Raw genomic sequence first — 17,315 nt, forward strand, 5'->3', positions numbered from 1 at the left:
CATGCATTTTTCAGACAAGCTTTTCATATGCATATATCTTTGGTTATATATTATTTACTATCTTTTGTCCTCTCTATATTTAAAATGTTTATAAAAAATGAATATATTACATTATATTTATTTCAAGGATGTAGAAAATATTAGTACCCAATTGGATTGCATAGTTATCCTCAACTTTTCTAAAATCTTTATAATTAATTTAGTATAACTTCTAACAATACCTATTCATACATATGTCCTTATACATCATAAGCAAATAAATTGCTATGAATCGATTATCATTGTGGAATACCATTTTTATAATGCTAAGTTGTGTTTTATTGTGTTACTTTATTTCTGTTGATATTTCATAAATTCTAAAAAGACTTTTTTAATATGAAAGAGAAAAGAAAATTCAAGGAATAAAAAAGAAGAAAGACATTATAATTGCCTTATTTTTTACATTATAGGTACTATTATTTAATATATATGTGTGTATATATATATTAACCTAAAATTGTTAAAAAAATATGTACTATACATGTACAATTGGTTAGAAAAAAAAAAACTTATTTGTGAACTGAGAATTATAAACATTTTTTAAATATATTTATTTTATAGTTAAGCAAAGTAGATAAGTGTTGTATACATTTTAGTTCGTATCAGTTCTGTGTTCAACATATATAATTATACACATACCACACTCCTGTAAAAATTATATGCGTTTTTTTAAATGGCACACCTAGACCACCAAAGCGGAAATATATAAGAAAAAAGAAATATAAAATTATATTTTTCTTCTATTTTCTTAAACAACCAAGCTATATTTTTGCTTTAAACAAATTTCACAAATATATAAAATACATTTTTATAAATATATATATGGAAAAGAGAATCTTATAAAGAAATAATAAAATATAGTGTAATTTAATGGAAATTGTAAAAACTGTTACTATTAAACCTATAAGTTGTTTTTAATCTCTTTTAAATATATATTTCCCATTGTAAAACACAATAAACAATTTATTATATTTTCGTAATTCATAAAATATACATCCAACATATATACATACGTGTAATGTGCTTATATACCATACAATATCTTAGTGTTTGTGTACTACTTGTTTATATGGTTTTCTGCGTGGGTTTTTAGGATATGGAAATGTTTTATAAATTATGTTTATCCATTTTCGTGATTTGTACCCAAACCCCATGTTTATGATATACATGTTTGTGTAATAAGAAAAAATCAGTCATTAAATTTCCACTGGTAAAAAAAAAGTAGAGTTGAGAGGGTAAAAAAATTATACATATATACATAACAAAGTTTAATCTAAATTTTTCTCAATCTTGTTAAATTTGAATTTCACATAATGGTTAAGCTTGAACATGTTTACCAAAAAATTAAAAAAAATGTCGGAAAATTATTAAATGCATATTTCATATGAATAAAAATAGCGTGTAATTTTTTATAAATATATTAATTATTTTTTTCGTAGAAAAAGTTGTTTTAAAGAAAAGTTTTTAAAGGTATTAAAGCTGTACTTATTTTGTGCATATATGCAAATATATATACAGTATTGCATACCTAATAAATGTATATTGTATACATGTATGTCGTTTTGATTTCAACGCCTTTTTTCTCTGAATAATGTAAAATATTATTAAAATATATTTTTGTTATATTTTTATTTATTATGAATTTTATTAATTTTATTAATTTTATCAATAATACATTTATAAATTAAATTTATAATTTATTTTATATGCCTATTTATATATGATGCATATTTTACTTATTAAGGAAAATATTTTTAATTATATATATATGAAATACATAGCTATATGATTATATATATTTTTTCCACAATAAAAATTTTCATTATAAAATGTATTACATTTTTTTAAATTATCATATTAGGGAGAAAACAAAAAGATAATAAATATCATTGTTTTCACCTATATAAAATATACATATATGTGTTAAATAATTTATATTAAAAAAAAAAATATATGCCAAAATGGAATGCAACATTTTGGAAGACGATGCCTATAACATTAGGACACCGAACATAATAAATAAAGAAAGTTCTACTGAAAAAAATTATTCCGAAGACGACAAAAACACGTCTTGTTATGTTAGTTATTCATCAGTAGGTGACGATGGATATTTAGATGTAGAATATGAAAATAATCAAAACCCCAAAGATTCTCAAACATTTAATTACAATGACCGTGTATATAATAATAAAAAAAACACCAATACCAAAAGTAATAACTATGCCCGTGGTAAAAATACACCTAATTATAGTAACGGAGTAAACTACAATACTAATATAAATGGTGATAACAATGGCACAAATAATTTTGTGAATAATCCGAATAATCAAGTTAATTGTAATTCCTTGATGAATTTTTATTCGAATGAAAGTGGATGTTTAAATAATGAAAATAATAATGCTAAATCATGTGATGAAGATATTTTAAAAGATCAGAAAAATTCCATCGACAACAATCAAAATCATGATGATTACAAAAATACAAATTTAAATCAACATAATAAAGATAACGTTACAACATCTAATAATAATTTAAATGCACGTTCTAAAAAAAATAATGAAAAAAAAAACACTGATGGCAATTTTCTTAGTGTATTAACCAGATTTAAAAAAAGCATAAAAGATAATGTTATTGGAAAAAATATGTGGAATAATCCAAATACAGATAATAAATATACAGATGAAGATAGTTCAAAAAATTGTATGAATTTACAAGAAAATATTTCACAAGTTGATAAAAATGCTGAAGAATATAATCCATCAAATAGTTCTAACATTTCTGATGGTAATAATTTAAATTATGTACAACATGAACAAAATACAAAAGAAAATAAAAATGAAAATTCAATTTTGAAAATTAATCAAAATGATTTTAATAATTTAAATATATCCAATCAAAAATATTTATATAATTCTACTTCAAATCTAATTTTTTATGAAAAAAATATGAGCAATAACAAAATTACATCAATTGATTGTGATACTAAATTGAGTCCAACTAGTAAACAAATATTGTATAACAAAATAAATGAATATAAAAAAAATAATGAATCAAAATCCGAATCTAATAGTATTATTCAATGTAATAATTTCAAAATTTTGACAGAGGAACAAAACTACAACGATGTAAATTATAATTATATTCTCAAAAATAAAAGCGAAGACAATTTTGAATCAATTGATATTCCTTTCTCTGATGAGAAAGATTATTTCACCAGAAAAAATGATGCTAATTATATACGAGAAAATCAATATAAAAATAGCAATATCCATATATCACAAAACTATATGGAATGCTACCAAAATCATAGTAGTAAAGATGATTATGAAACAGACCAAGATAATTTTTTAAACAAATATTATAATGGTGAACTTAATAGAAAAGCAAATGTTTTAAGTGATGATAATTTATTAAAATTGTTGTTACACTATAGGAAAAATAAAGGATTTAAATCACCTGGAATGGAAGATAAAATCATTGAAAACTTAATTAATTATAAAAAGAATAAGCCAAACAATTCTTTAGAAAAAAATTTAATAAATATATGTTCTAAATGTATAGACGAAATGCAATTATCAAATTATCCATTTTTATGTTTTGAATGTCTTATTAAACAAATTAACATGAGAAAACAAAAACAAAAACAAGATGATATTTGTGAACCAGAAAATGTGAATGATGAGTTAAAAAGTATTAATACATATATTATTAATTTTTTTAAACAAGTTGATAAATTAAAATTGAAATTCAAAATGGATGATGAAGAAATCGTATTTATGTTTAGTGAATTAAGAAAATGTAATTTATGGAAATCAGAAAAAAATGTGTGTAAAATTTTTATTAACATTTTTAAAAATAATATTGTTGAAAATAATGATTTGCTTGAAAGCAAATTTTTGAAAAAATTTTTTAAAGAAAATTATGAAAATTTTTTAAATAATACTGATAAAGAACAATTGGAATACATTCTCAACAACGGAGATATTACCTACGATAGTGATTATAAAGCTATAGTTGATAATTTTTCCAAATTTAATAAAACAAAAAAAGTAAAAAAAATATTTTGTAGTGATAATGAGACAGATATAGATACAGGTGTTGACCAATGTAAGGAAAGCGACTTTAAAGATGAAGAAAATTTAAATGTATCTAATCACAATTATAACGAAGAAAAATGTAAAAATACTAAATATATGTTTATTAATTATTTAAAAAAAGGAAAAAATATTTCACATCATATAATCATGTGCAATAGTGATACAATTTTAAATAAAAAAAAACAGGTTATTAAACATATACATAAAATAAAATATATTTGCAAATATTTTTTAAAAATTGAAAATCACTATTATTATAGCTCTATTTTTACTGATTCATTAAAATTATCAAATAAAAATAAAAGTAATGATATCTATATATGTAAATGGAAATATAGTCTAAAAAATATTATCAAAGAAAATATATTAAATATTAGTAATAATAATGAACAATGTGAAGATTTTACTTATTCTAGTGATAAATATAAAAATTATGAAAATGATATTTTTTTTATTAATAGTCTTATTAGTAAACTGATTAATGAAAATAACAAAATTAGAGCTTTAAATATTATTTCTGAAAATACACCAATCAAAAGAAAATATTATAACAATGAAATTGCTTCTCCTAAATATGAAAAAAAACGATTTGTTAGTTTTGATCAAAATCTTATATTATCAAATTATAATAAAGATACAAATTATTTTATTGAGAATAATGAAAACATTGACAAAATGAAATATACAAAAGAAATTAATAAAAATAATAATGATAAAAAAACGAAAAATTTATATTATTACGAATATAGTGATACAGACAAAAACAGCGTCGAAGGAAATCCAACAGAAAACGATATAATCAGTGATATGTTAAGTGAAAATAATATAAATAGAAAATTTAGAGATGATAATGAATCCTTATGTGATTATATAGAATGTGATGAATCAGATTGTGCTTCTGAAGTAAGAAAAAAAAAACGTAAAGTAATAAACCATAATATAAATAATGATTATAATGATAATATGATAGTAAACAGAAACTTAAATAAATATTTAACCGATATAAATCGAAATGAGTATATGAATCGTGTTAATATTGGAAATAAGGCAAATTCTTATATAGAACGACGTAAAAAAATAGAAAATATTATTTCTCAATTACCAAATATAATAACTCAAAAAGTTATCCCTCCTCTTAGTATGCCATTAAATAAAAAATGGACAAATTTATTTTATGAATTAAGAAATAATGATTTTGTAAATATCCAAAATATAGATTATTATAAATTATTTATGATAACAAAAAGTATATCAGATATATTTGTTAATAGAAATGATGTTTTCGATATTCAAAATGCGATAAGTTCAAAAGATATTTTCTCCGCAAATGCCAGACATAATAACATTGCAAATAATGCCAACACCTTAAGAAACTATAATAATGGGCAAATAAAACACAAAAAGAATAATGAAGTTATCGAATTGTATATTCCTAACTTTTGGAGAACTGCAAAAAGTGTAAATGAAATTAAATCAATTAGTACAGGAAATTCCGATGATTTTTATTTCAAATTATTAGTACACCCTAGAGGAAATTCAAATGAAGATAATTATTTATCAATTTATTTAGAAGTAATAAAACAAGATTTTTATCCACCAGATTGGGTTTTTCCAAATGTTCGATTTCAATTAACTGTTCATAATTTTAAATCAAAAAAAAATTCAATTTCTTCATGGGCTTATTGGTCTTTTACAAATAATTCATTATCTAGAGGATGGCAAAAAATGATAAGTCATTCTAAAATAAATAAATCATCCGGATTTTTAGATGATAATGGTGGATTATTAATTAAAGGAAAAGCAGAAAGATCTTTTAAAACATTATGGTCTAAATCTATTCAATACACACCTCAATATATATGGAGTTATATACCAGAAAAATTATTTGCAGATTTTGAAAGTGATATATTTCTTCAATTTTTATTTAAAAAATATTTTTTTGAAACTTGTTCATGCCAAAATGCAAATAATAATAATAACTATAATATTTTAAATAACAAAAATATTTATGAAAATTCATTAGAAGAAGATGTTTTAGCACATATTAAAAATTATATGTACAATAGATATGCAATAGATATTTATAATTTTTCTCTATTTTGGTCTCCAGAATTTATTAAGAAATTTCTTGCAAATGATTCAAAAAAATTCGACAAATATCAAGACTCTTTTTATGCAAATGTTAAACATATAATTGAAAATACATTTTTAAAAACAAATAAAGAAGTTATACTTCCTAATGATTATGAAAATTATCACACACAAGATACACAAAATGATCAAACGGAAAATGCAGAAGATGATAAAAATGAATATAATACTATCAGTATATATGACAGTTTAATAAAACAAAATAATTTAAAAGATTTAAAAACTATTTCACATGATGAATCACAAAAACGTAAAACATTCTTAAATTTCGATTTTTGTATAGATGATAGAAAACATGTATTATCCTTAACTAACTATATTGTACCTATTGTTGAATCATTTAATGATAATGATAATTTAACTATCTTAGTAAATTGCTTATATAATATAGAATTATTTAGAATGGTAATTTTGAAATATAATGTTAATTTATATAATAGACTTTTAAGAAAATATATTAGGAAAAAAAAAAACGAGAAAATATTTAAATTTAATTATATTATGAATAAATATCTAATAGGAGAAGATAATTTAGCATATGATATCTTATATAGAATAAAAGATTATAATAAAAAATCAAAAAAAAATATATATTTATATGACCATGATGAATTCAAAAAAACTATTTTATTTAAATTAGAATCAATTTATGATAGAGTTCGTTATTTTCTTGTATATTTAGACGATAAAGTTAAAAACCTAATTAATATAAGTCTTCATAATAATATATTTGTAGATGGTAATCCAAAATACACTGATCATACATATGCCTTTTTTAATATTGGAAATATTATTAATATTAATTCTATCAAAAGTTATAAAATAGAAGAATCAAATAGCTATATTTTAGACTTGAATAAATATATAGAATATATTAATAAAATAATTACTGTTTTAAATATTAATATCAATCATATAAGTAAAAAGGGATTCAGTATAAATTATATGTGTAATGCTGATAAAATTAAAGTCTCTATATATAATATAAATAGTAATATTGAAGAAGTTAATGTAATTATAGCAAATATCGAACATGCAGACAATATCACTTTACTAAAAAATCAAGACGGAAATATGGCTACTCCCACAAACAATACAGATAATGTCAAAACTGAAATGAAAAGTGGAACTACAGTTTCAGGTAATAATGGAGCTCAAAATGTAAATAAAAATATGTTTGAAAAAGATGAACAATATAATATTAAACATTATTTAAAATCGGTTGAACCTAATTTAATTGATGACCCAGATGAATTAAAAAATATATCTTATCGATATTGTAATGAAATGAAATCATTTAATATGTTTGAATATTTTAGAAAAAATAATAAAAATGTTATAATAGCTTTACAAAGAATTTTTATATGTATGCAAATGTATTCCTTAGTTTTATGTGCTAAAAAAGGAAAAGAATATTTTGAGAAAAATATGTCAAGTAATTTTGATCAATCATTTTTTAAAGAAAAAGAAAATTCAAATGTTTTTTGTGATTGCAAGAAAAAATATTATCAAAATAAATATGATATTCCAGAAAATTATAAAAAAAAAGAAAATGGTAATTTATATCCAAATTGTTGTGAATCACTTCAAAAAAATTCATTTACATCTACAATTGCAACAGCGGTTGAAGGAACAAGACCAAACATAATTCCAAGCAACACAACAATAGCAAATGATTTAAGAAATACAGAGGGTAATACTTTATTTTATCAAAATTATAATAATCTATATAACAATGAAAATGAACCTGCTATAAACAGATCAGAAAATAACACAGTCCCACCTGTCTTTGTAAATAATATCCAAAGGGAAGAAAAAAATTTAATGATAAATGGAAAAGATACTATATATATAAATAATAAAAATAATATGAACAATTGTATTAATTGCACTGAATGTAGGAATGAAATAAACTTTTTTAATTATAATAATTCAAAAGAATTAAATGATGAACATATAAAATATTTTTCTAATTTAGATGTTGATAAAAAAATGTGCTTATATTATTATAAAAGTACACTTTTTTATAATAATGTATATTCAGAAGATAATCAAGATAATTATAGTTTTAATAGTAACCAAAATAATAGATTAACTAGTATAGATTCAACAGGAAAAAGCAGTTCTGATGAAATTTATAATTCTAATAATATGCCATATTATACTTTAAATATATATAATAAAGAAGATAACTATTTAAATTTATTTAAACCCTTATTACCTAATATTAAACCTTTATTATTCAGTTTAAATAAAATTTTGTTCAATCAATATAAATCCAATGAACCCATAAATACAATACATGAACAGCTATTCAATCATATTGTTTGTGATATAGCAAAAGACAAAATTAAGTTAAATAGAAAAATTAAAGAGATCAAAAAATTATATTTTTCAAACAATGCAAATCATAATTTATGCAAATGTACTAATTACTCAAAACAAGAAAATAATAAAAATTGTAACAATACAGACTGTATACGAAATTTGAAACGATACAAAAAAGCAAAATTAAAAATAAAACATCTAATGGATGATTTGAAACATATAAGAACATTTGAAAAATTGTGTTATGAATTATTTAATTTAAAAAATAAATCTGAAACTGAAACATATAGTAGTGATATTAATAAGTGTGATATGACAAGTGACTATAATGAATGCCAAAATTTTAACAGTAATAATGATAATAGTAATTATACAAGTTTAAAAAGTTCTCCAAAAAATAAAACAGAAAAAAATCAAAAGGAATGTAATATGCTTACACCAAATCGTGATGAAAATAAAAATAGTAATAATAATATTGACAGTTCTGGTGGAGCTGGTGAAAGTAGTGGAAATGCTGGAACAATCGGCACTCCAAATAATAACAATATTTCAGGGCTTAGAAAAGAATTAGATAATAATTACCTTAACAAAAATAAAAATATTGATGATTTAATTCATACTATGATTAACAAAAAAAAAAAAAGTTTTTATAAAAATTTTATTACATGCGAAAAAGATATATATAAAACTATAGAAAAATCATCATTTACTGAAATTCCATATGTGCTATTTTTTTATATGAATTGTTTTAAAAATTTGAAAAGGGGAGAATTAATTGATATTCCATTATATCTAGACATTTATGAAGACAAAGAAGATGATGAAATAATAAGTAACACCAAAAATGGAAAGGACCGAAATAAAAATGCACAAAATGTTACTCATAATAACTATAATAATGTTAAAGAAGAAAAAGGACCATACTATTTTGGAATAAAAAAAAATATTCGAAAAAAATGTAGAAATGATGATTATAATGAAGAAGATATAATTACTTATCATTTATATGCTCTTGTAATTTCTGAAAATAAAGATATTAATAATATGTCTATGCCAAATTACAATAAACTCAATGATTTAGAATTAAATACAATTAATGACTTCAATTTCAATTCCTATTCCTATTTAATTTTAAGACCATATATTAAAGGACCCTGGTATAAAATATATAAAAATAGAATAACAAAATTAACACAAAAGTGTGAATTTAATGAATGGAAATGTCACAAGGATTTTTATTGTTCTTCTTGTATATATATAAGTGAAAATTATTATGATAGTCATAATAGCCAATTTTTAAAACTATATAATATTAAAGATGTTAATTTTCCATTATATATACATACATTAAAAGAATTTGATATAGAAGAAAAAGATATATTCGATTTTAATAAACAAATTAATACAGATATTAATACTTTATTACTTGATAAAAACCATGAAAAAATAGATGATGAATTAGTTTATGAACTTAGAAAAATGGAAAATATTACACCCCCAAAAACAATCAATACACAAATTTCTAATCAAAATAAAATAATCCCCAAAATTAATAATAAATTTGAAAATGAAGTCCCCAAACAAACTGATGATATATATGATCGTGAAAATGAACAAAATATGTCTAAATCAAATGAAAAAGACATTGATAATGTATGCTCTTCAAGTATTGAAAATGATAATACACATATAAATAGATCATATTATTCCCCTTATATAAAAGATGAACAAGATTTAGTAATGAATTGTTTAAATGTACATCATAAAATAATGATTAATGTTAAAGAAGAATTATTTGAAGATATTATAAAAATTAATAATAATAATAATTTATGTTACACAAGTTTTAATGATAAAAAAGCAAAAATGGGAATTGTTCTTAACAAAAATACTAGCAGATTAAAATATAATAGACATTTTTATGATTTAAAAAATATTGTAAGAGCTTATAAAAAATTTGAAGATGATGCTGATTATCCTTCTAATTCACCAAATAATAATATGGCAAGTGAATTAAAAAAAATTAGTGACATATCAAAGGGATTCTTCTTATCAGATAATGTAATGTCAATATATGAAACATGCCAAAAAAATTGGAAACCATACCAAAAACCATCTGAATTTTTTTATTGTGCTCGAAAAGGAATAAGCCCCATAAAGAAACATAAAACTAATGAATTTAAAATCAAGGTAACTGAGAATAAGACAATGAATACAAATGAAAACAATAGTCCTATTAATGATAAATTGAATAGTAAAGAAATATCTCAAAATGAGGAAATAAATGGAAATACTAATAAAATATTGAAATATAATTATAACAAACTTGTGAAAGTATATCGAAGAAGATATATAGAACATCGATACAAAATTTCATATATAAATGAAAAAATATCTTTTAAAGCTTTAAACAAATACTCATGTATTACTAAAGATAAAAGAAAATACACACGAATACCAATTTCATATGATATTCAAAAATATAGAAATAAATATAGCACAAAAAAAAGATGTAGAAATATAAATAATGGATTAGGAACTAGCTTAACTAATTCTACATATTTTGCACTAGAAAATTTAATAAACATAAATATACCAAATAAAAATTTCAACAATCTTGATAAAAATGTACGACTTTGTATAAATAATCCATTTAATATTGAATTGAATAATATATTTTATAACTTTTTTAGGGATAAAATAAATATGAACAATGTTAAGAAAAATTATTTTAAAAATGAAGAGAAATTAGAATCACACAAATATTATATTAAAACATGTTTAAATATGTTTAAGTCTTTTTTTCATGAATATTTTTATATAAATATTACAAATAATAATGAATTAAAAAAGAAAAAAAAAAATACATACAAAAACTTTTGTATTGCTTTATCAGATATATTTTTTAATAATTTAAGTTTTAATACAGAAGAGGATTGTGATAATTTTGATTATATACAAGGTGGAGTAGCAGTATATGGCTTCTATTCAGATCGATTTAAAAAATTAAAAATCTTATTAAAAAAAATATTTATGTATTTAAATATTATTTTCAGAATAATTAAATATATTCAATTAAAAAAATTATTATTTAATGAAAACTTTGATATACATACTTGCAAAATACATGATGTATTCTTCTTTAACTTTTTATATTTTTTTTACAACAAATATTCAAAAGATTGTCAAGAAAAATATATTAAAAAATTATGCACACGTTTTTCTGTGAATACTAAAGAAATCAATTCTACTATTAAAAATAAAGTACCTAGATCAAAGAGTCTCGATTTGGATTTTTTGAAGTTTTATGAAAACCTATTTTTAGAAACCGAAGGAGAAAATATTAAAAAAAATGACCAACCAGGAAAAAAAGAGAATAACATGTCTACAAAATTTACTTCTAAAAAGATTGGCAGATTAAATAGTGAAAAAAAAGGTTTAGAAAGTTTATTTTCTTTTTGTACATGTATTACAGATGATGAGAAAAAAAACAAGTTTTTTGAAACACAAAATCACAACATCTATTGTGTATTTCGATATATATCATTCAATTTAAATGAAGACATAAAATATTTAAAAAATAAAAATAACGACTTTAATCAAAAAATGAATTATATAAAAAATAATGGAAATGAAAAAAAAATATCAATTTTAAGTGATAATAATAATGTTAATAGTTATATAAACAATATTTTAAATTCAGAAAATAATATGAAACCTAAACAATTGGAAGTTTTTATATCAAATTTATTGAATAAGAAAAAAAAAACATGTATTTTATGCTATTGTATACGTAGATATTATTTAAGATTTTTAAAAAAATTACAAAAAAATCTAACTTTTGATATAATAGACAAACAAATAAATTACATTTTTGATAATAACTATTTAGGAGTAATAGATTTATATAATAAAAATATTGTCGGACAAAATAATAATGTATATTCAAACAAAAGAAGTCACTATAATAATAAATACCAAACTTGCAACTGCTCAAGCATTTTTAATTATGTAAATCAAGATACAATTGAAGCATGTATAACATATTTATTACACAATTTATGGAAATATTATGTATGTGATATTTTATCTATTCCAAATGAGTTAGAACAATTTTATGATAGTTTAATAAAAAAAAATAAAAAAAAAAAAAATAAAAATGCAAAAGATGATAAAGGGGCAAACTTTATTAAATATCTCAAAGATGAAACAAAAAACAATTCTACAAACAAACAATTTTCTAATAGTGATATGAATGATTCTTTAGTTTATAATGATGAAGATACAAATGAAAAAAATGTTCACAACAATTTATTACTTTCAAATTTTCAGTTTATTGATATTACTGATATAAAGAAAAAAATGTCTTCTTTACCTCTTCCTCAAACTTCAACAAACATTGAATTTGTAGCCAATTCTAAAACTAGTGCACTAACACCAAAAATTACACCTCTTAATAATGTCGGGGCAAATAAAAAAAACTATACCCCCAATAATAAATCCAGTAACCCTCAAAATAGTAACAATTCAGAACAATACAATAAGGAATCAATAAATTTTTATGTTATAGATCTAAGCATATTAAAAGAAGAAGAATTAAATGAATATAAAAAAACATATGGTAATAATAAATTACATTTGAAAGAAATATTAAAAACCAAATTAGAAAATATAGAACTGAAAAAATTATTACACCATTTTAATTTTACACATATCAATGGAAGTTTAATAAATAATTATATTAGTAAAAAGAATAAACAAAATATTATAATTTGTGAAACATTTAAATCATTTAATAAACAATATCTCGATCCAACTGATCACGACACATCTCCAGTAAATCCATTACATGTTCAGGAAAATATAAATTATATTAAAAATTGTGAAAAAAGTGCTGAGGAAATAAAAAAAATGGAATATTTACTAAGTATAGAAAGTGCACAAAATGAAAATACTGCTATTCCTAATAATACTAGTAATAATGGAAGTAAAGGAGTAAATAATGAAATATCAAAGAAAGGAAAAAAAGGTTCAAAAAATGAACAAAGTGATGATAAAAATAGTAAGAAAAAAACAAAAGGTTATTCAGTATCTCATCAAAAAGAAGGACAAAAAAGTAACGATAAAATATATTCTATATTAGAAGAAAAATTTGAAACTATTTTAAATAATGCAAATTCCGATGAAAAACTTATTTATAATTTTTATCAAGGTCTACAATTATTAAATGACCAACTAACTAATAAATCTACAGAAAAGTATGTAAGTGAAACTGATGATGTAGATCCAAATTTAGTGCACAAGAATATGATAACCACAACAGTAAATACAGTCAGTGAAACAATAAAAAAATATAATATAAATAATATAAATGGAATAAAAAGCATTTTAATAAAAAATGGATATGATCTACGTAAATGCTACACAGGAATAGATTTAATATTTTTATTTTTATCAAAAATAAAAGGTGTAAATATAAATTTTATGAACGAAGATAATTATACAAATAATCAAAATATATATGAAATTATTCTAAATAAAATGAGTGATATAAATTATGAAAACATAACTAGAGAATATCAATGTCTAGATTATATATTACAAACATTTGAGTACATAGATGAAGCATATATATATACAAAATATAAAGATTTTTTCGATTTCACTGATTCTATTTTTACATTACAAAACCTTAGTATTGATCAAAATACAGATATAGCATATGATTTATTTAATATGTTTTTTGATATATTAAATAATTTATTTTGTTATGGGATCGGAATAGTAAATAATTTTACTGAAAATAATAAAGAAATAATTAAGGTGAGCAAATTAGAATCATTTTTTGATGAAATACATAAATTTGTAGGATCCTCATTAATAATAGATAATTCATTTGTTGCCACTAAAGAGTTATACACATTTATTCAATATAATTCATATTTCTGGTATATTTTATACAAACAATATGATATGTTTTTATCATATTATGATCAGAAAAATCACTGCCAAATATTTAACGCCTTTCTTTTTCACTTTTTAAATTATGTTTTTAATTTCCCCATGGATAACTTTTTTAAAATAGATAATAAATTAAGTAATCAAAATGAATTATTAATTAAAAGTATATTTAAAAAATGTTCATTTTTAGAGAATAATAAAGACATATATTTATTTAAAATCATATTTGCCTTTTTATTACAAGATCAAAATCATTTTTACAATTATTATTACAGTACTGAAATGTCTCTATTCATTTTTAATGCAATCATGTCTTTAAATAATTTTTATTTCAATATGAATAAATCCCATTTGTTTTCTTCCAATTTTACAAAATTAAATAATTATGAATATAATAAAAAGCCAGAAAATTTAACTGATTCTTACACACCTGTTTCGAAGGACGACGAAGAATCCACAGACAATTCTGAAGTAAGCCAAGACATAGAGAATATAAAAAAAACAACTCAAGAACAAAATGAAAACACATATGAAACTGAAGAAGAAGAGGAATGTTATGAAGAAGAAAATAATAATTTAATGTACATATTAAATAATATAGAAAATGATTTAGAAAATATGAAATCTGTAATAAATTTTCATTCATCAAAAAATACAATATATTTTAATAATACTATAGAAAATTTAAGTGTAATAATTAATAATGATAAAAATAATAATAACTTAGTAAAATATCAAAACTCCAATATTATTAATAATAATATGTACTCTATAGCATATAACAATCCTATAATTAACATAAACCCTGAATATAATGACCTATTAACTATATATTTAACAAGCTTATATAATTATAATGAAAACTTTAGAAACATTAATAATTTATTCTATATATATAGCAATTTCTTTTACAATTTTCATAACATGTTTTTATTTATAAATAAAAAAAATGATTTATTTTATTCCTTTTTCAAGATCAGATTTAAAAATCATAATTCAAAAGAGTTAGAAGATTTAATCATTAGTTTCGATAAATTATGCAATTCAAATAAAACAGAAATGTCTTATGACGACATAAGAGGCGGATATAATCCATTAGAAAATAAATCAAATAAAAAAGGGGGTACTACATATATATATCTAAATAATCAAAATACTGAAAAAAAAATTAAAAATTATGAATATGCTATACACAATTGTGTAAGTGAATTTTTCTACATCTATGACGACATTGTTTATGATATAAATGCAACTGGAAATATCTCATACTATTTTAAAGAAGATAATGTATATTTATATTTTGATAATGATAAAGATATAGCATATTATCAAGAAAGAGAAAATCATTTTTTTAAAATTAATGCCATTGAAAGAAATAAAATAGATGATATAGATAAAAGAGTTGAAAAAGTTTTGAAGTATCAAAAATTGAATAAACTTAAAAATGATTCTATCGATTTAAATCCAAATACTAAAGATAGTTCAAATTTATATAAAAATAAAAATAATAATAAAAGAAAAAAAAATGATAAAAATGAAAATTATTATCAAGAATCAGAATTAGAAAAAGATTTAATGAATATACAATTTAAAAAAAATGATGTTATCGAAAAATATTTTCCATACTTTTTTTATTTAAGCCCATCAATGTATAACAATAACAATCTTTCAAATATATCTCTAAACACAAACACACCTTCAGATCAAATCCAAAATTCTTCAAACTCTATTGACTCACCATCAAATATTAATAATATCTATATGGGAGATACATCAAATAATAATTATATCACCAATACTAATGAAGAAAATGATAACGAGCACAATATAAAATATAATAACTATATAAATAGTATAGAATCAAATATTGGGAAATTTGATAAAATAGATATGATTGAAAACATGGGTATAAATAATAATGAACAAAAAATAGATCATATAAATGATCGTAATTTGGATAGTAGTAATGCTAACAAAAAGACAAATTCAACTAGAGTTGGAATTAAAGGAAATAATTGTATCCCTGGAGATATAACAAAAAAATATTTTTACATATCAATATTATTTAATATCGATTTTTTCAATGTAAGAGGGATACATATAGAAAATACAATCATATCAGATAGAACATTTTTAATAAGTAAAGTTATAAAGGATACAAAGGGAAGATTATTAACTGTTAAGGTATTTCATATTTATAATATCTTTTCTAAAATGATCGAGCTATATTATGCAAGTAAAGAAAATAATAAAAAGGAAGAAAATTTTTTAAACGATTTTGACTATAAATCAGATGACGAATTTTACTATAAAGTCAAAATGAATCCATCTTATTTCTTTTTATTATATGCTATTAAAAAAGATTATGATAAAAAAAATAAAAATAAATTAATCTTTATGAATGTTAATTCGGATTTGGAAACTTATATTGAAGATAAAAAAGATAATCACTATAAAACAGATCTCACCATACTTTTAATACCTATATCTCCTCAAACCATATTTGGTAAACCCAATGCAAATCTTACTCTTTTTAATGACAGCGACTATCCTTTAGTGACTTTTAAATTTATGACTGAAATTTATGAACTTGTTTGTATAGGTAAGTATATCCAAATATGCTAATAAAATTAATGAAATACCTGAAAAAATTTATAATTAAATTTTTTTAATTTAAAGAATGAGGAAATAAAATTAACACATATTGTTCTTGCTTTGTTTATTTATTTTACATTTTTT

General features: G+C 20.8%; 1 protein-coding gene across 1 annotated transcript in view; it reads left to right on the top strand.

Moving 5' to 3' along the window:
• Positions 1 to 2,000: 2,000 nt before the first annotated feature.
• The window catches only part of PVVCY_1101190 (RNA pseudouridylate synthase, putative), a gene marked incomplete at both ends in the record, with an annotated part of 28,200 nt that continues 12,885 nt past the window's right edge, over positions 2,001 to 17,315 (top strand). Inside the window, one exon of the mRNA XM_008626255.2 lies at positions 2,001 to 17,178. Within this exon, the coding sequence (XP_008624477.2) occupies positions 2,001 to 17,178 (15,178 nt within the window). The remainder of the gene's footprint in view (positions 17,179 to 17,315) is intronic.

The sequence above is a fragment of the Plasmodium vinckei genome, assembly GCF_900681995.1.
Source record: "Plasmodium vinckei vinckei genome assembly, chromosome: PVVCY_11".
In the NCBI taxonomy this organism is placed as follows: Eukaryota; Apicomplexa; class Aconoidasida; order Haemosporida; family Plasmodiidae; genus Plasmodium; species Plasmodium vinckei.